The sequence below is a fragment of the Geospiza fortis genome, unplaced genomic scaffold (genome assembly GCF_000277835.1).
Source record: "Geospiza fortis unplaced genomic scaffold, GeoFor_1.0 scaffold466, whole genome shotgun sequence".
NCBI lineage: Eukaryota > Metazoa > Chordata > Aves > Passeriformes > Thraupidae > Geospiza > Geospiza fortis.
In genome coordinates, this window is record NW_005054699.1 from 26,787 (window position 1) to 46,432 (window position 19,646).

General features: G+C 52.9%; 1 protein-coding gene across 1 annotated transcript in view; it reads left to right on the forward strand.

Moving 5' to 3' along the window:
* The first annotated feature begins 1,294 nt into the window (after window positions 1-1,294).
* SCRIB (scribble planar cell polarity protein) overlaps window positions 1,295-19,646 on the forward strand; it is a 106,604-nt gene continuing 88,252 nt past the window's right edge. Inside the window, 7 exon segments of the mRNA XM_031065202.1 lie at window positions 1,295-1,357; window positions 3,744-3,764; window positions 11,874-11,991; window positions 12,186-12,264; window positions 13,633-13,722; window positions 14,380-14,436; window positions 18,285-18,348. Coding sequence (XP_030921062.1) covers window positions 1,295-1,357; window positions 3,744-3,764; window positions 11,874-11,991; window positions 12,186-12,264; window positions 13,633-13,722; window positions 14,380-14,436; window positions 18,285-18,348 — 492 coding nt within the window.

Consider the following 19,646-nt stretch of genomic DNA (forward strand, 5'->3'; position numbering starts at 1 on the left):
TTTATAGTATATTATTCATATATATACAGTATATTATTCCATATATTTCAATGGAAAGTGCCCCTGAATGCCCTGTGCCTGCCACAGGCAGTTCTGGTCCTTCCTTTCTTGCCCCATCCCACTGCACAGAGCGAGGTGCAGGCTGTGAGTGCTGGGGCTGTGCTCAGGGCCCCTCTTCACACAGCCAGAGTCTGCTGCTGCTGCCTCATGTGAAAGATCAGCATCGATCACTCCCCAGCCTCGGCAGCGATGGGATGCTGATTGTGGTGTCTGGGTTCAATCCTGGCTCAGGACTGCCTCTCTGGGGCTGGTTTGTTGTTTCACCTGGAGCAGGGGCTGCTCCCTGCTCCTGGCTGTGTGCTGTGTGCCCAGCAGCTGCTCCCCCTGCCCCTCTGAAGGGGACAGCATTCCTCAGCCCTGCTGCAGCGCCTGAGCAGCAGCAGCTGCCGAGCCTTGGCTCCCAGACAGTCGCTTTGTCTTTGCTGGAATGTATTCCCAGCCCTTGAGTACTTTTAGATATTGGCAGTGCATTCCTCAGGGCTTGATTCGGGGTTAAATAGTCGGAAATCCGCCGGGCTGCAGGGGAGGGCCGTGTGGGGCTGGCAGGGAGCAGCCTGCTGGGGCTGCCCTGCTGCTCTGCTGCCTCCAGTGTGGGCAGGAGCATGTGGGGCCGCTCCTGTGGCTGCCCCCAGTGCCCCTGCCCTGCTTCACCAGCCCCTCTGTGCCTCTCCTGCTGCAGGCACACAAGGAGTGTCCTCTTGTCATCTCCTCCATGCCTTCTGCAATGTCCCTGACTGCAGAGCTGAGCATGGCTGGCATGCCGGCAGTGTCTCTTTGGGACTGAACTGCCTGAATTGCCACCTTTCAGGTGTTGGTGACCGTGTGCCTGCAGCCACAGTTCACTAACCGTGTCCCTCATATCTTCCCATCCAAGTTGTGTCTTCCTCCTTGATTTTTTTCCCTGCTTTTGCAACATCTGTGAAGTTAGTTTTGGCCTGGTTTGGTCCTTTGCACTGCACCTGATTTCCTCCCAGACCACTTTCTTGTAGTCACTAAATCTGGATTTTCTGGGTTTTTTTGTTTTGTTTTTTTTTTTTCAATTGCATTTCATTTGATCATGTCTCCTTTCCAGAGTCTTTCTTTTCTGTTTCACAAGATCCCGTTTTGAGGATTGTTTTGTTTCCAGGCCACAGTTCACTAGCCTGGAACTAGTTCAGGATGTGGCTGTAAATCCTGTGAGGAGGGAAGAAGGAAGCACTGGTGGTGAATTGCCACCTTTCAGGTGTGGGTGACCATGTGCCTACAGCCAGAGAAGTTCATTGGCCTGGAGGTGGTTCAGGATCTGGCTGTAAATACTGTGAGGAGGGGAGAAGGAAGCACTGGTGGGATGGGAACAGCTGAGGAGATGTGGTGTTGGGGGGCAGCTGGTCTGTGTCCACTGCCTGAGGTGGCTCAGACCAAGTCCCCGGGTAAAGGGCACCTGCATGGTGGTTGTGGTGCCCTCCCTGTGGCAGCAGGGTGCCCCTGGGGCTGCTCTGCTGGAGCTCCAGACTGATGTTCCCACCTCTCAGCAGTGTGATAGCTTGTTTGACCTCAGCTCGGGTTAACTCAGTTATCCTCATCAGATTTCAGTGATTCTTCTTGAATTGAGCTGTTCTGAGAACAACAATTGCCTTCCTGGTTTCTGTCTGTAGGGACAGGTGTCTCTTGGGTTTGCTCACTGTTACCTGGAGGCACTGGGCTGTGCTGGAAGTGAGTCCTGCTCTGCTGAGGGAGCTGAGCCACCTCTGGAGCTGGGCCTGTGCTGCCCAGCCATGGCACTCAGGTGTGGCCAGTTCTGTGGCCTCACCTGTGCCATGCTGCCTTTGAGCACTTCGAAGTGCTGGGTTTAACCTTAGAGCTGATCAGCTCCTGCCTGTTTTGCTTTGCAGTCGCTGTTTCCAGCTCCTCCTGACTCTGTCCCGGGCTTGATTTCCCCAGAGACAAGCCACTGGCACAGGTGTGAGATCTCTCAGCACACCTGTGGAAGGAGGGGCCCCAGGTCTCTTCACACTTCACCTGTAGGTGTCTGAGGCAGGCTGGGTGTCCCAGTGCCCAGCTGTGGAGCATGCAGCAGCTCTGCTTCCTCCAGGGACAGGAGGAACATGCCAAGCCCATGTTTAACCAGGAAAATGGGAATGAAACACAAGGCCCAGATGCATGAGCTGGTTTTGCTCCCAGCATTAGAGGAGCTGCTGTGTTGCAGTGCTGGCAGATGGATGGACAGACACCTCCTGCCTGCAGTGCAGGGTCCCATGCATTCATCCAGCCTGGAGACAAACTCAGAGCTCATCTAGGAGCCCAGCCCATGGTGGCATGGGAAGCAGGCCCTCCTGCTCGTGAATCACAAGGAGCGTTGTAATTATTTTCCTGCTGCACAGTCTGATGCTGCCTTTAATTAAACATGTGCTGTGCTGCTGGAGGCAGGGACTGCTCTAGCAGGGCTGGACAGGTGGACTTGAAATTCTCTGAAGATAAATGAGAGGTGAGGAGACTGAGGAGCACCTCAGCATGGGCACTTCCAGGGCTGAAGGGTTGGCAAAACCTCTGCCTTGGAGCCCTTAGCTCGTGTTGGAGGAGTGGTCACACAACAGGCACTGCTGGGCTGCTTGGTCCCTGAAGAAAATCACCTGCTACCAGCGCAGCTGACCCAGACCTGGTGTCTGGGGCAGCCTGGCTTGTCACAGGCTGTTTTTGAGAAAGAGGAGTGTGGGAGAACAGGTTGTAAAAGAATAGAGATGGTGCTGCAGGCAATCTCACCCCTGATGAATTGCAGCTGTACTAATTACCAAAGAGTGGGAACAGCCTTGCCCTTAATAGTCACAGCTGTGTCCCATAAGGATGGGTGTTAGAAGAGAAGGGGTTGGCTCGTCGAGAGTCCTTCAGAGTCAGAGTTTGCTGGCTGTGCTGTGAGCAGGAGGGGTCAGGATGGGCTGTGAGGGACAGACAGGGTCAGGTGGCTGTGCAAGGGACAGGAAGGAGTTGGCTGGTTCTGCAGAAGGAAGAAGGAAGAAGAGAAGGAGGCAACGTTGTGTGGAGCTGCCCAGGAAGTTTACAGAGAAGGTATGAGAGTTTTTTTCACTGTAGGATAATAAACTGATGGTGCCAGTCAGTTTGAGTCCACTGTTGATTGGTGCCAAGCACCAGCACTGGTAAATGGTGCCCCACGTGAGGAGAGAACACCTACAAGAGAGGAGGTGTCTGAGCCCTTCTGTTGGGCCAGCAGAGCTGGGAGCACCATGGTGGTTTGGCTGCAGGAGCAGAGTCTCTGTCCCATTCCAGAGCCAAGATTGTGCTTGTGGTATAGATCCTGTTCCTGATTCCAGCTGCGTAAATTGTCGCCACCTGGTTCCAGAGCCCTTGGCCTGAGTGTGACGTTGTTGTGGCTCTGTGGTTAAGCTGGTGCTTGCCTCCTCTTCCCCTGACACGTGTCCTGCTCTGCTCCAGCAGTGCTGCTGTTTGTAACCTGCAGAGGTTCTGCGCTGGAACCTGCCTAAAGCCTGCTTGGCTGAGGGAGGGATGTCCCCAGAGCCTGCGGGGACACTGGGCAGCCCCCCCCCTTCCTGTCTGCTCTTGGCAGGAGGGTCCTGGGGCTGAGGCAGCTCCAAGAGCTGTCTGTGCTGAGGACAGCATGGCTCTCTCATGGAAACTGATGGAGGAGCCCAGCTGTCTGTCTGTCTGTCCTCCTCTCTGTGTCTCCACAGATGGGGGTGGCTGTGGTACAGGTGAGAACATGGGGAGCATGAGGTGATGCTGGGGAACAGACCTTCCTGTGTCCTGGCTCCCATGGCATTATGAGATTTGGCACCAGGTGAAGGGAGAGCTGGAGCTTAGCCCTGGTTAGGCCAGAAACCCTTTTTTTGTAGCCTTAGGGAAACAAAGGTTTGGAAAAGAGTGATGGTGCTGACCTGGGAGGGGAGATCAGCCTGCATGCAGACGTGTTTGGTGTTTTCCAGGTGCCAGGCTCAGCAGCCAGACACTTTCTGTGTTTCCCTGGCAGTGCAGATGCATCTCCTGCAGGTGGGACAGGAGCCCCCAGGGCTGGTGTTGCCATTGTGGGCACAGGGGATGGGCACAGGGCTCGGAGCTTGCTGCAGACACCAGCAGGCTGCCAGGGGAGCTCAGTGGCTCTGTCCCTGACCCTGCCGTGCTCCATCAGGGTGTTCCAGGACTGCAGCCTGTTCCCCCTCCTGCCTGAGCGGCTGCAGCAGCCCCCTGGGCCAGCGTGGGGGTGGCTGTGGTGGCCAGCACTGTCACCCCAGAGCCAGGCTGCCTCTCTGTCCCTAATCCTCATGGTTGGCTTTCCAGGCCTGCCCTTGGGATTTTGCTGTTTCTGGGAAACGGCATAGCTGAGTGGTGGCTCAGAGGGTTTGTCCTGAGCCTTTTATCCATTGTCCTTTCTCCTTTTTTCATTTTCCACCTCTTGATCTGACTGAATGAGTGAGTGGGGGGTGGACCAAGGCTCTGCCAAGCATCAGCTGCAGCAGGAGGGAGACGTGGGGGTGGTGTCTGAATTCCTGGCATCACTGGACACTGTGGTTCTCTTAGATCACCTAACAGCTCCAGCAGCCCTTTGTTTATGTCCGGGGGCTCTGCTGCAGCCTCAGCACTCTTGCTGGGAGCTTCACAGACCATGTCACATCAGCTGGAGAAACACAACTTGAAGGTTTGGTCATGGCAGAGAGGGGATGGAACCTGCTCCAGAGAGTTCCTTAAAGACAGAGAATGGGCTTAGAAGGTCCTTTGAGATTCTGCTGTGTGTATGCATGTCTCATGTGACTCTGCTGTGTGTGTACATGTGTGTGACTGCTGTGTGTGCATGTCACATGTGGCTCTGATGTGTGTGTGTGTCACAGGACATTGCTGTGTGTACACGTACTGCCCCAGGTGCTGTAGCTGACCTCTCTCTGAGCAGAGCTTGGACTGCCTGGTCTTTGCAGGTCCCTTCCTGGCTCAGCCCCTGCGTGGATCTGTGCTGCAGGTTGCCTTCTGGAGTGAGCTGCTGTCCCTGACAGCCTGTCCCTCCTCCAGAACCTTTTGCAGTTCCAGAGCTGTTGGCTCTCCAGAACATCCCCTGCTGTCTGGATGTGCCCTGCAGTCCTTTTTTTGGATTCTGCAGGGCCTGGGACACCTGCCTGGTGCTGCTCCAGGCTGTGAGGACAGGTGCAGGTCTCTGGGGCGGGGCAGGAGGTGGCTGGTGCAGGTTTGGAGCAGGACAGTTGTTTCCCCATGCAGGGAGTGAGGAAGGGGTGTAGGGGCATACAGTATTGGTAAATGAAGGTGGTATAGAATGTATCTTATCCTCTAAAGAGCTGCAGCTGAACCAGTTACTAAAGATTAGGAGCAGGCCTGATGTTAACAGGCCACCCCTGTAGCCAGTAACTAGAGTGTTATAAGAGTGGATTGGTGGGAACTGGAGTCAGTTGGCTGCTGTGAGGACAAGGAAGAGTCAGTGCTAGAGGAGCTGCCTACAAGAAATATCAAGGATGTATGAAACTCTAGCAATATGGAACCTTTGCAATGTAATGACAATAGAACTCTTGCACTATAATAACAACACAGGGGTTCTGTTGTCCCTCCTCAGGAGTGGCTCATCTCCTTCTCCTGATCTTGGCCAGTGCCACCTATCCGTGCTGCTGCTGCTGGCCCATTGTGCCACGCAGGGTTATGAGGGCCGAGGGTTGTTCCTGGCTCAGGTGGGCATCTCCTTCCTCCTGGGAGCACTCTGCTTCCCTGTGGGCCTAGAGCTGTGCCCTGCCCTGGCTGAGGTACAGGCACACCTCGTGACTCCCCAGGGGCAGGGACTTGGCTGCTTGTGCCTCTTGCTGGCTGGAAAGCTCTGCCAGTGGGTGTTGGGCATCCTGGAGAATCATGTGCAGGGTCAGCCATGGGTGCCTGGGGCTGCCGAGGTGTTCCCCTGCTCAGCAGGAGCCAAAGGTGAGTCTGCCAGCGGAGGCTGTGTGTGCTGCTACCAGTGTGTCTGGTTTCCCAAACCGGCTGAGCCTGTTCGTGTTTCTGTGGGTAACCCCAGGCCAGCCCAGTGTGGGGTGTGGAAATGTTCCTGGGGCAGGACTGGCCTCCCCTCTGAGGGTGAGCTGGGCTGGCTCTGCTTCACAGAATCACAGAATAATGAGGTTGGAAGAGACCTGTAAGATCATCAAGTCCAACCTATGCCCTAACACCTCGACTACAGCACCAAGTGCCATGTCCAGTCTTTTTTAAACGCATCCAGAGGTGGGGATTCTACCACCTCCCTGGGAAGAGCATTCCAGTACTTTATTATTCTTTTGGTGAAAATTTTCTTCCTAATATCCAACCTGTACTGTCCCTGATGTAGCTGGAGACTGTGTCCTCTGGTTCTGTCAGTGCTGCCCGGTGGGAGAGCCCAGCCCCACCTGTCTGCAGCCTCCCTTCAGGAAGGTGTAGAGAGCAATAAGGTCACCTCTGAGCCTCCTCTTCTCCAGGCTAAACAGCCCCAGCTCCTTCAAATGTTCTTTACAGGGTTTGTGTTCCTCCTCTTCTCCAGGCTGAACAGCCCCAGCTCCTTCAAACGTTCTTTACAGGGTTTGTGTTCCTCCTCTTCTCCAGGCTGAACAGCCCCAGCTCCTTCAAACGTTCTTTACAGGGTTTGTGTTCCTCCTCTTCTCCAGGCTGAACAGCCCCAGCTCCTTCAAACGTTCCTCACAGGGTTTGTGTTCCCAGCCCCTCACCAGCCTCCTTGCCTCCTCTGGATGTGCTCAAGCATCTCAACATCCTTCCCAAACGGAGGGCCCAGAACTGGACACAGTGCTTGGCTGCTGCAGGGGCTGACCTGGAAGGGCTCATTTTGGGCACAGTTTTGGCTGTCACTGTGTGATTCTGCTGTCAGCACTGGATATTTCTCTTCCATAAACTGATGCCAAATGCAGTGCTCTGGATCAAGAGGCTCGCTAATAATTGCATGGGGCTTTCATCCTTTCTCACTCCTGTATAGATCAGCCAGTTGGAACGGGCCCAGAGGAGGCCACGGAGATGATTAGAGGGCTGGAGCACCTCTCCAGTGATGAAAGGCTGAGAGACTTGGGATTGTTCAGCTGGGAGAAGAGAGGACTCTGGGAGACCTTAGTGCAGGCTTTCAGTACCCACAGGGGCTGCAGGAAAGCTGGAGAGGGACTTTGCACAAGGGCTTGATGTGACAGCACAAGGGAAATGGCTTCCCACTGCCAGAGGGCAGGGATGGATGGGATATTGAGCAGGAATTGTTCCCTGGGAGGGTGGGAGGGCCCTGGCACGGGGTGCCCATAGAAACTGTAGCTGCCCCATCCCTAGAAATGTCCAAGGCCGCATTGGATGGGGTTTGGAGCAACCTGAGCTGGTGGAAGGTGTCCCTGCCCATGGCAGGAGTGGGATTGGGTGGTCTTGAAGGTCCCCTTCTACCCAAACCTTTCTGTGGTTTGGCACGTCAAAACTGCCATCACATAACTTCCAGTCAAAACAGAGTTCAACGCTGAAAACCCAACACCAGCTGTCTCCATTCTCCAGTTAAGGGGGAAAAAACCCAGCCTGTGACAAGGACAGGATGCCAGAAGGAAGAGACAGGTCTGTAGAGGGAAGCTGTGGGAGTTGTGGATGTGTAGGGATTGTGGGGTGTCACTGGGCAGGGTTTGACCCCCCAACATTCTACTGGTTCTGTCTGATGGGTGATGTTGACCACACTCAGTATGTGACTGTCAGCAGCAGCAAGGGATCTTTGAGGGGTTTTATTGGTTTCACAGAGGCCTGTGAACCAGTGGAGCCAAGAGGCTGCCCTGGGAGGATCATTATTTGGTGGAGCCGGGGCCCAGAGTCGTTTTGGGCCATCCCCCATGGCTGGAGGTTTGAGCAGCCTGCTCTGGCCTCATCCCGATCCTGTCCTGAGCAGGAGGCTGGACTGCAGATCTCCCAGGTACCTTCCAACATGAATTATTGCATGGATCTGTGATATACAAAGGATTGGAAGGATATTGTATCAGGTTATAGCTCAGTCCCTTTTGACTGAAAAATCCATGCGTCTAGGTTGCCTTTTTTGACTTTTTTAAAGATTGAAGTACCTGAATTTGGTTTCAGAACTTAGCGAAACGCTTGGATGTGTTTGCATGCATTTGGCTCTCAAGGGGCTGCTGAGGGAGGATGTCACATCTGAAAACCTGCTGCAGAGCCTGAATTTCACAGTTTTGTGCCTTTTTTTGCAATGTTGTCATTTTGTGGAGCGTTACTTATCTTTTGGCATATGGTTCTTTACAAACTCTTTATACCTGTCCCTAATTAATGACTATTTCATATTATTTCCAGTTGGTTGCACTGTGGCTGCTCTGAGCATTGTAAGAACTTATGTCCCTGAATTTGCATTGTAGGACAGTTTTGTAGCTGTTTTCTGCCTTATCTACCCTGTGCATACTCCCGTGCTTCAACAGAGAATATCTTTGTAATGCACCCTGCTTTGCAAAGGCTTTCCCCCCAGTTACACCCAGCTGCTATTATGCTTTTTTTTTTTTTTTTTTTTGGTTAGTGATAATTTCCATCACACTCTGAGCTGCTGGAATATTCCTGTGCTGATTCTGGATTCCTGTGTGCTGGAATATTTCTGTGCTGGTCCTTGCGGGCTTTGGGCTGCCAGGAAACAGGGAGAGATTGGGCTTACCTTTTTTTCTTCTTCAAACTTCTATTTTTAATGTACTCTGAGTCCAGTTTGGACATTAAGGGATCTGGGTTGGGCAGATTTGGTGGTGTTTTATTTTATAAATCAGAAAACGTTGAAGGTGGGGAAGTTTCTCTTTATTTGAGATATTGAATGTGGTGCCAAATCCAGGGGTTTGCTTTGTCAGCTCTGGGAATTGGGGTAAGCTTTGATTAGCAAAAGGGATAATTGCCAGTCTGCAGAGATGTGTAATCAAGGTTTCACTCTCAGTTCTAGTAAGAATTTTTAAATCTGTTTGTTCTCACTTTCAAGTGTCACAAGTGAGTCTCCTGTGCAGCCTTTGCTTTGAGTTGTTGGGCTGAGCTGAAGGCTTCAGCTCCCAGAATACTGAGCTGGAAATGACATGGAAATTCGTGTCAGAGGCAGCGTTTGCAGCTCTTGGTCACATCCTCTTGCCATCTCTTTTTGGCAAATATAAAACCTGCATTCAGGCACAAAAACACTGCAATTCTCACATTTATTTTTCTGGCTACCACTGATGGCTGTTGGCTGGTTTCACTTTCTGTCACATCTAAACGTTTTATTCAGGTCCAGTGTAAGTGATTCTGCCAAGTGGGACGCAGCTCCTGCAGCTCTGCACGTGGGCTGTGCCCAGCTCTGGCAGTGCCAGGGGGTTTAGAAACCTTTTTAAGAAAAAGGAAGGAGCTGGGAGCTGCTGCACAGCCTAGGTTTATTAATTTAATAAACCTAAATTGTCCTTTAGAAGTGTGGAGATGTGTTCTGAGACCACCTGTGCCCTGGGCAGCAGTGCTGCAGCCTGGGCTGTGGGTGCTCAGCCCCTGTGGTTATTTTCCAGTGTGCAGACTCTGGCAGGCAAGCACCATGTCTTGTCTGGAATTTCCTTGCATTCTAAAATTAGGAGAAGGCTCTAGGAAACAATAGCAAATCAAGTCTGTAAGCTCCTGCTCCCCTGGACCTTTGTTGTCATTTAGACTTTCACCCACTTCCTTTTCACTGAGCTGGTCTGCATGAGATAAACAGAGTTAAACAGGGCCACTGATGAGCTGGTGAGAGGGGTTAGTTTTTAAATTTATTTACTCATTACACAATTATTATGGTTCTTTAGGACATCAGAGCTGTGAATTTCCCATCAGTGCTGTTCATCTCTGATCACTTCCCCTGTGCAGAGTGGAAGCAGGACAGCAGCAGGGGCTGTGCTGGGGTTTGTGCCCCTCAGACACACACCTGTGCCCAGCAGTGTGTCCTGGCTGGGACTGGGAGCTGCAGAGCCTTGGGTGTGTGCAGAACTGCTGCAGGTACACCTGCAGAGCTCGTGGTGGTCACTGCAGGAGGGGGAGCAGCTCGCTTGTTCCCTGTGCATCTTCTCAGGGTTCTGTTTGCTCCTCCCTTGTCTGCTCTGTGCTCATTTTCCATGGTGTTGGGGGGTCCTGGGGGTGCCCCACACCTGAAGGTACCTGCAGGTGTTCCTGGGGAGCTCTGCCCACAGCTCTCGTGCAGGTGGGTACCTGGAAAGGCACCAGGAGTTCCTGGGGAGCTCTGCCCATCAGCTCTTGTGCAGGTGGGATCTGGAAGGCACCTGAGGAGGGAGGCTCATAGCCTGCTCTGGTTTGGTCCCTGTCAGTGTGGGCTGCAGGAGGAGCCGTGACCCTGGCTGTGCTTTGGGACCTCAGGATGACCCCAGAGTTGCCTCTCCTGTGCTGCTGTGACCCCTCCCTGCCTCTGCTGAGGACAAACATGGGGTGATGTAATTTAGACATGGCCTGTGCACGTCCCTGCACAGACCTGAGTTCGTCCTCGGTCGTTTGTGAGCAGTTTCTGCAGTGGCCCCATATTGTTGTTTGTTGTTCCCAGTGCTCTGAAACACTCCAGGAAATGCAGCAAACACCCCAGCCCTGGTTCCCATCCTGTCCAGGAGCTGACCTCTGGCAGTGGTTAGGATCAGCTGCAGTATGTGGTCAGTTGATAATTACAGTACATTGTGTTTACTGAGCTCGTTGGGGCTGTGGTGACTTGGAGGAGTGATTGGTGGATCCTGGGATTTGCCGTTCGCAGCTGATGGGCTTGTGGGAGCCCCAAGGGGTGTGTGAAAAAGTCAGATGTTGTGAGGGCCCTTCCAGCCACCATTCCTATGGCTGTGGTGTTTCTAGAAAGGAGTTTTCATGCCTTGTCTAGTTCGGTGTTGTCTGGGGCCGTGCTGACAGCTCACCTGTGCCTTTTCCACTTGGCACAAGGGGCACAAGCCTGTCCCTGATGGTGTGGGGACCTATCCCTGATGTCCTGACCAAACGTGCTGCGCAGCAGGTGTGTGCAGCAGCAGGGACGGCTCTCTGGGCTGCTGCTCTCCTTGTGTTTCTCCTTTGTTGGCCCTTCTGGACCTGCCTCACAAACTCAGGTGTCTGCTGCAAGCTGCTCTAGGTGACTTCTCTGTGGTGCTGGGCTTCAGAGCCTGAGGGGAGCTGTTATTGTAGGAGACAGGGAATGTGTGATCTGTATCCTGTGCAGGAGGGAGGAGAGCAGTGGGGTCCCAGATGCTAAATGAATGATCAACCTGAACTCATTCATGCCTTTTTTCTTGTACCCTCATCTCTTGTCAACGTCATATTTTCTGAAAAATCCCCTTGCCCAGGATTCTTCTCCTGGGAAGGTGAGAAACCTCAGAGAAAAACGAAAGCAATAATTACCTGATTTGCTTCTCCTGTGTTTTGCTGCTTTGGAATGTGTGTGGACATTGTTTACCAAGAGGTTTCATTGGTTTTATGTGAGTTGTTTTTACTTATTGGCCAATCACGCAAGCTGTGTCGAGGCTCTGGAGAGAGTCACAAGTTTTTCGTTAGTACCTTTTAGCCTTCTGTGTGTATCCTTTCTGTATTCTTTAGTATAGTTTAGTATAGCATTCTTTAATATCATATAGATCATAAAATAATAAATTAGCCTTCTAAGCACATGGAGTCAGATTCATCATTCCTGACCTTTGTCGGGGCACCCCACAAATACAAGAATCCCTTCATGGGGGTTCTGATCCATGCAGTGACTGCCCCTGGTGGGACAGGGTGGTGGGAGCAGGCAGGCTCTCAGGGGGGCTGCTCAGGCTTCCCCTGAGATGAGGAGATGGGTGTTGAGGAGCTGCTGCTGACCCTGTCGTGTCCCTTTGTCTCAGCCTTTCTTCAGGCTCCTGAACCTGCGCAAGCTGGGCCTGAGCGACAATGAGATCCAGAGGCTGCCCCCCGAGGTGGCCAACTTCATGCAGCTGGTGGAGCTGGACATCTCCCGCAACGGTGAGGCCAGAGCTGGGCAGCAGCAGTGCCCAAACCCCACAGTGCCCTCGTGCTGAGGGGAAGCTGTGCCCTTCCCCGCCCTCAGCGCTCCTCAGCTCTGACTTGGGCTTGTGCTGCCGTGTCTCAGGCTGCCACCACTACCTGCTGTCCCATTTTCTCATGCCTCTTTTGTTCTTTCACCTGTTTTTTTCCAGACATTCCAGAAATTCCTGAGAGCATCAAATTCTGCAAATCCCTGGAAATCGCAGACTTCAGTGGGAATCCTCTCTCCAGGTAGGAAGGCACATGAACTCTATTAGTCCAGCTGAGAAGGAAAACTGGAATTGCACACTGTGCCTGGCTTTCTCTGATCTTCATCTTGTAATTGTCTCCTTGTCAAGCCAAGGCTGGGGTTGCCCTGCCTCTTCCAAAGCTGCAGTGTCTGCTCTCCTGGCACTGGAGGTGTTCCTGGCATTCTCCTGGCACAGGAACACTTGGTGCTGGAGGAGCTGGGGTGAGCTCCATCCTCGGGGCCTGGGGGCTGTGAGTGATGACTGCTGTTGTGCTGGTGCCAACAGTGAGGACTTCTGTCCTCTTGCAATGAGTTTGTTGTTCCCTTTGCACTGGTCACAAACCAAAATGGATATGGGCTTGTGCTGCAGAGCAGAAAAAGCCTGCATGCCATCCTCTGCACCCCAGAGCCCTTTTGGGCCCCACTCTCAGCCCTTTTTGCCCCCTCTTAGCCCCTTTTCCACCTCTCTGTTATTCAGAACTGAGGATAGCCATGCTTTGTACCCCTCTTACCTCAGTGCTCAGAGCTGTGCCCAAGCAGGAATCTCTGATGTGTCTTTCAGTACTCTGTCTCTGGAGCTTTTAATGCATAAATTTGGGATTTAGTGTGGCTCCCCTGCCTTGGTGAGCCACATTTCCAGGCACTGGTGTCTTGCTGCAGGGGTCCATGCAGGTGCCAGTGTGGCCCCAGGTGTCCCTTTGTGCTCAGGGCAGGTGCTGCCCAGGTTTGAGGCACATTAACTCTGCTCCCTCTCCTGGTGCCAGGCCCTGCTGGAGTGGGACAAGCTTCCCTCCCTGCTGGTGACAATCCCTGCACCACAGGAGTGACCAGCACTTCTGCACCAGGTGTTACTTGTCAGAGCATTTCTGCTCAGGGTTCAGATGTTTTGAGGGGTGGGTGCTGAGGGGGCTCTATGAGCTGCCTGTGGAAGCAGAGGAATTTCCTCCAGGAATTTCCTTCCAGGGTTTTTCCCTGTTCTGTCACACCTTGGGTGTGTTGTGCTGGTGCCTGGCCCTGGGGAATGCTGCAGTGTCATCTGCAGAGATGTCCTTTGGGCACTTGGAATGCTTGGGAGCCCTCCTTTACTCAAGTGTAAATGCTCCCATGGCATGGTTTAGTCTGGGATTTGTGCTCAAGTACTACAGGACTGAGTTTGCCATTCTGGACAGGTGATGTCTGGTGCAAGTGGGTTTTGTGCTCTGGGAAGCAGAACTTGTCCTGGATCAGCAGCCAGGGTTGGTGATGGTTCCTGTTCTCCTTTCCACACATTGATGCTGATTGGGATGAGGCTGGCTTTGGTGGATCCGAGTGTTTTGGGGCATTCTGTGCTTTGTACACAGCATTAATGGAGTCTGTTCATGTTCTCACAGGCTGCCCGAGGGCTTCACCCAGCTCCGGAGCCTGGGCCACTTGGCCCTGAACGATGTGTCCCTGCAGAGCCTCCCCACTGACATTGGGAAGTGAGTATGGCCTGTTCTGGCAGCCCCCTGGGGAGGGGCTGGGCTGGGGACACCTTGCTGCTGGCACCAGGACAGTGGCAGGACCGGCAGGGACAAGCCAGGTGCAGCTTTGCCCTGGTGCTCAGACAGCACCTCTGAGCCTTGGGTTGTTAAAAGACCTTCCTACAAAGGTTCCTGTCCTGCTCCCTGCTGGGGTTTGTGGCACAGCAAGGATTGATCCAGTCTCCTCAAATCCAGTTTTTCCCTGTGTTCTGAGTGCCCATTTTCCCCTTTCCAAACAGGTGTGGGCTGCCTGACAATGTTTGATTCAGATTTATGCTGCTGGCCAGTGGCCTCGTGGGGTGCAGTGCCTCTCCCATGGGGTTTGGCATTCCTCATGAGAGGGGTTTGATCTTTTTGGGCAGAGAGTCCTGTTGTGGCAGCGTGTTCTTTGTCCTGAGTGTGGGCACAGTGTTGTTCCTTGTGGCTGCAGCAAGCACCCGTGTCCCCCAGAGCCATTTTCATTGTGTTTCTGTTCCCCATCTCCATCCACGTGTGCACATCCATGCATTGCACAGGACACCAGGGGTGGTTCCAAGGGAAGGGACATGAGCAGCCCCTTGTATCCCTGAGCCCTGTCCAGTGAACCTGGCTTTCTTGCTCCCTTTTCTCTTGCAGTTTGGCAAACCTGGTGACTTTGGAGCTGCGTGAGAACCTGCTAAAGACTCTCCCCACGTGAGTGTCTGTCTGGGCGCTGCAGGAGTCTGCTGCCTGGTCCTTCTTGCTGTTCCCTCAGGGACCAGTGCAGGCACCATCACTTGGCTTGGGAGGGCTCAGGCTGGGCACAAATAGGCTGCACCTTGCTGGATTTCCATAAATTGGGGTGAGGAGGGAGAGGATGGTGTAGGGCTGGAGAGCAGCAAAGGATGTTCAGAGCCTGCACTCAGCCTGTGTAAGGATTGATTTAGAATAGGCAGGGCTCCCCAAAACAGCTGCTGGAAATAGTGAGAACCCCATTTTTCCTGAAGAGGTGGAGCAGGCAATGGATTATTTTGGAAAGAAAGAGGAAACTGTGGATGGGGGTGTAGGAGGAGCTCTGTGCACAGTGAGGTTCAGGATTTAAGGAGCACAGCTGAAGGCTCCATTTTGCTCCTGATTTCTGTTCTGTTGGATATCCCTCCTGGTTGTTCTGGATGGGATACTGCCTCCCCTGCAGCAGACAAAGCTAAGCCATCAAGGGAGAAGAGGTAAGTGTTGTTCCATGTGCTGGAGTCAGGGATAGGGATGCGTTCCTGGCAGGGAACATGGTTCATGGTGGAGGTGATGGTCTCAGGTGGATGGATGTGATAAACTGCCCAGTTGCTACTTCAGTCTTTGCTCTGAGGCCCATCAGAGTTTGCTGAGTTTTCTGCCCTGCAGCAGCTCTGTCAGCTCATTTCCTGCCTGCTTATGCATCCCACTGATGACTCCCCCAGCTTTCCTTGGATGCCACTGACAGGATTCTGCTGACTCCTTTTTGAGCAGCAGTTGTTTTGGGGCCACCTGAACTCCTCAGGGAAGGTGTGATGTGTGCAGCTGTTGTCACCTGTCCTCAGATTACAGTTCCTGGCAGGAGCTCAGTTTGTCTGCTGGCACTTCCCCCTGTGGTTACAGCCCATGGGAGCACAGATCAGAATCACAAATGGCCTTGTCTGATGCCAGTCAGCACATCCCTTGTGCCCAGCAGTGTGACCCTGTCACAGAAAGGTGACAGGAGTGGGCAGCTGAGATGGTCCCGTGTGGAGTGTCACCCCAGAGGACAATCTGGGTTAGAGTTCCTTTTCATGGAACCCCAGGATGGTTTGGGTTGGAAGGGACCTTAAGGCTCATCATGTTCCAGCCCATTATTGCCTTGGGCAGGGACAGCTTCCAAGGTGCAGGGTGCTCCAAGCCTCGTCCAGCCTGGCCTTGGACACTTCTTCTGGGCTGAGAACTGGCAAGAAGAGGAGTTGGGGTCTGGTGTGGGCTGCTGTTCTGTCTGTTCCTGTCCTGAGTGCTCACACAGGCAGGTACCGCAGCTGGTTTACACCATGTCAGCAGAGAGGTGCAGCAGCTTCATCCAAGGCTGGGCTTCCAAACTGCAGAATGTCACTGTGATATTTTCTGAAAAATCCCTTTGCCAGGATTTCTTCTGGGAAGTTGAGAAGCCTCAGAGAAAAATGTAAATAATAATCATCTGATTGCTTCTCCTTGTGTTTTGCTGCTTTAGAATGTGGTAGGTGATTCTTTCATGGGCTCCATTTGAATTGTGTTTTCTTAATAACCAATCACAGCCAGCTGTGTCAGACTCTCTGCGGAGTCACGAGTTTTTATTATTCATTCTTGGCTAGCCTTCTGTCTGTATCCTTTCTCTTTATTTAGTATAGTTTTAGTATATAATTTCTTTTAATATAATAGAATATCATAAAATAATAAATCAACCTTCTGAGAACTTGGAGTCAAATTCTCATCTCTCACCTCGTCCTAAAAACCCATCAACACCACAGCAGGGAAGTTAGTCCCAATAGCTTTTGGCCATCTCAGAACCACCAAGTCTCTGGAGTCTTGAGAATTCAGTCTGTGGCCACAGCCCTTGGGTTTTTGGGGAGATCTCTCTTGCCCAGTGCTCCCAGTTGCCCTTTGGTAGTTCTGGGTGCCATCCAGCCGGATGCTGGTAGTGTGCTGTGAGGTTTTCGTGTTTTCACTAGAAGGTTAATCTAGACTTGATACTCGCTCTGTAATGCAAATTCAGCTTCTTTTCATCTTTCCCTGTCATTTTTCAAACCAGGACACTTCCCAATTCCCCAGATTCTGTTTTGGGGTGATTTCCAGAAGCAGAACGTGGACCTTGAAGGCCAAGGTAGTTCTGATCAGAGGTATCAGTTGAGCACAGGATGGCAGTCCATGGCCAGACCCATTTCAGTGATGCTGTGGGGCTCTGCCTGAGGCCCTGGGGCTGACTCTGGCTGCACATTGTGCCTAAGAACAGCTCTAAATGAGATCAGGCGGGCTTGCCAAAGAGGAGAATGACTTAAACAAGAAATGGCTGGTGCTTTGTTTCCAGGGTTCCTGAGCCCAGTGGATTGATAGGTGGGCTTCAATGCTGAGAGTTTGGGGCAGCATAATGCATCAGGGTCCTTTTGGTAGTTTGTTGTTGTAGAGCTTCTTGAAGGGTCCAGCTTGCAGTGACCTTTGTTTGCCAAAATTACATGTAATTGGTCAGCCCTGTGATGTTGCCTGAGTTCTGGAATGGTTCAGCTTGTGCAGCTGGTGATCTCCCCTCATTTCACCCATGCAGCTGGGGTGCAGCCAGACTTGGGAAGGGCAGCTCTCCTGGATTCTTATGGAGCAGTGGAGGGTGGTCTACACTGAGACCTTTTGCCAGATGTCATCAGTGTGGATTCCCCAGGTCACTTGTTCCTGTTTTGGGAATTCAAGCTGTGAAGGTGCAGAGGGACAGTCAGGGCTGCATCACCTACAGAGGAGTTAGAGCTGGTGTACATTCATGGTGAAAGAGTGCTGTGCAGCAGGATCCTCTGGGTGAAACTGTTGATAAACCTTTGCTGGAGCTTATCTCAAAATCCACCACTGCATGCAGCAGGAAATTCATTTTCCTGAGTAACCCAGATGTTTTTACAGGCAAGACAGCTCCCTTTTATTGCACCCCCAACAGCCCTGATTTGGGTGGCCTTGAGAGGTGGACCTGTTTCCAGAGAAATATGGGGATTTCTCTATTGGAACAGTTCCTGAAGTGGAGAATGAAGCTGTTCCCTGCTGGGGGAGTGGGCAGGGCTGGCAGCTGGCACACAGTGAGGGGGCAGCAGCCCTGTGGGGAGGTGGAGCTGGAGTGGGTGGGTCAGACTCAGGTGTGGGGACAAATGAGCACCTGGACCATGTCATGAGAACCCAGCCCTGGGTTTGTGGGACTGCAGGGCTTGCCCATCCCCAGGTGTGGTGTGTGGTGCTCAGGGCTGCTGGTGTGGATGAGGACAGGTCCTGTGCAGTGCCTTCATCGTGAGCTTCTGTCTGTACACGCTCCCCTCACCCGAGACATCAGGCCACTGTTGTCTTCCCTTCCTCTTCAGAAGCATGGGCATCCTGTTTGGGGAAGGCTGTGGAATTTGTCATTCCTCCCTGTCCCTGCAGCTGTGTGCTCCCCTTGCCCCCCACACATGTCCTGTCCTCTGCTGAGCCCCTCCTGTTGCCTGTCAGTCCGTGCCCAGGTCCCTGTCCTTGCTGTGCAGCAGCAGCCATGGGAAGGTGTGGCTGCTCACCTGCTGTGCTTTTAATCAAAGGGAGTGTTGTGCTGGGAGGGGCAGAAGGCAAACTGGTACCAGTGGGGCTGCTGGAGCCTCTGAACCCATTCCCTGGGATGAACGGTCTGGCCTGGGGAAGGGAGCAGCTCCACAAAGTGCTGGGTTCAGAGGGACCGTGAGAAAGGCCAGGATTGCCCCACCTGCTGCAGGAGTTTCTGGAGATCGTGTGATCTGTGCAATGTGTGTCCCAGATGCTAACCTTCTGCTCTTTATTTCTTGTTTTATCTCTCTGTGCCCTGTGCCTTGCAGCTCCCTCTCCTTCCTTGTCAAGTTAGAGCAGTTGGATCTCGGTGGCAATGACCTGGAAGTGCTGGTAGGTGAGGGCTGCTGGGGAGGGGCTCGGGTGGTTGGCAGGGGTTTCCACTTGAAATGCAAAGAGACAGGCCCTCAGGTTATTTGGGGAGGTTCTGATCTGCCCAGCATGGCCCAGTCACCATTCCCAGGTGAATTTTCTCTCCATGTGTCAGCCCCTGTGTCTCGTGTCCTGCTGGCCTCACACACTGCCTGCCCTGTCCTTTCCAGGCTCTGGGATGGAGATTCTTCCTGTCTGGCTGCCAAGGATCTTTCCTTTCCAGCAGGACTCTGGTGCTTCCCTTCTCTGTCCTGCACTGCCCCCAGCTGTTTTTCTTCTCATCCAGCTTCCTGCCTTTCTGCTTTCTGATGTGATTTCTGCCCCACACAGTGCTGGGCCATTCCATGTTGTCCATGGCAGTGAGGATTAGCCCAGTGTGGGGGCTCTCTCCATGGAGGGCTCAGCATGTGGAGAGCAAGGGCACAGTCTCAGAGTCGAGGTTATCTGGGGCCACCCTGTGATATTCTGTAATTTGCAGCTGTGGATTAAGCTATTACTGGATCTTCCTCTTTTGTTCTGGAGTGGGTTTTGGTAGAAACCCTTCAAAGCTGGGAGGCAAAGGGGCTCGTGCAGCTTAGCTGTGCACAGGCTGAGCTCACCTGTGAGAACAGGTGTGTGACACTGAGCCGTGCTCCAGTGGAGCAGATTCCAAACCCTGATTGCTTGGGGGGCTGTGGGATGTGAACATGTGTCTGTCACAGCTGATGGTGCCACTGGGTCATCTTGAGCTGGCCAGTGGTACCCAAATGTTCATTTTCATGTCTGAGAGGAGGAAGATGCATTCCTTCTGTAAGGCCAGAATTTCCAACCCCCTGGAATCACAGAATCGTTTAAAATCATGGAAAAACCATCTGAGACCACCGAGTTCAGCCACTCTCCCAGCATTGCCAAGGCCACCACTAACCCATGTCCCCAAGTGCCACATCCACACAGCTGTTAAGTCACCCCAGAGGTGAGGACTCCACCTCTGCCCAGGGCAGCCTGTGCAAGGGCTGGACAGCTCTTTCCAGGAAGAATTTTCCCAATATCCAACCTAAACCTCCCCTGGCACAATTTGACACCATTTGTCCTGTCCCTTGTTCCCTGGGAGCAGAGCCTGACCCCCACCTGGCTCCATCCTCCTGCCAGGGGGCTGCAGGAAGCAACATCTCCCCTGAGCCCCCTTGTGCCCCAGCTCCCTGAGCTGCTCTCCATCAGAGCTGTGCTGCAGGCTCAGTTCTCCTTGCCTGCTGACACAATCCTGTGATGCTGTCAGTGTT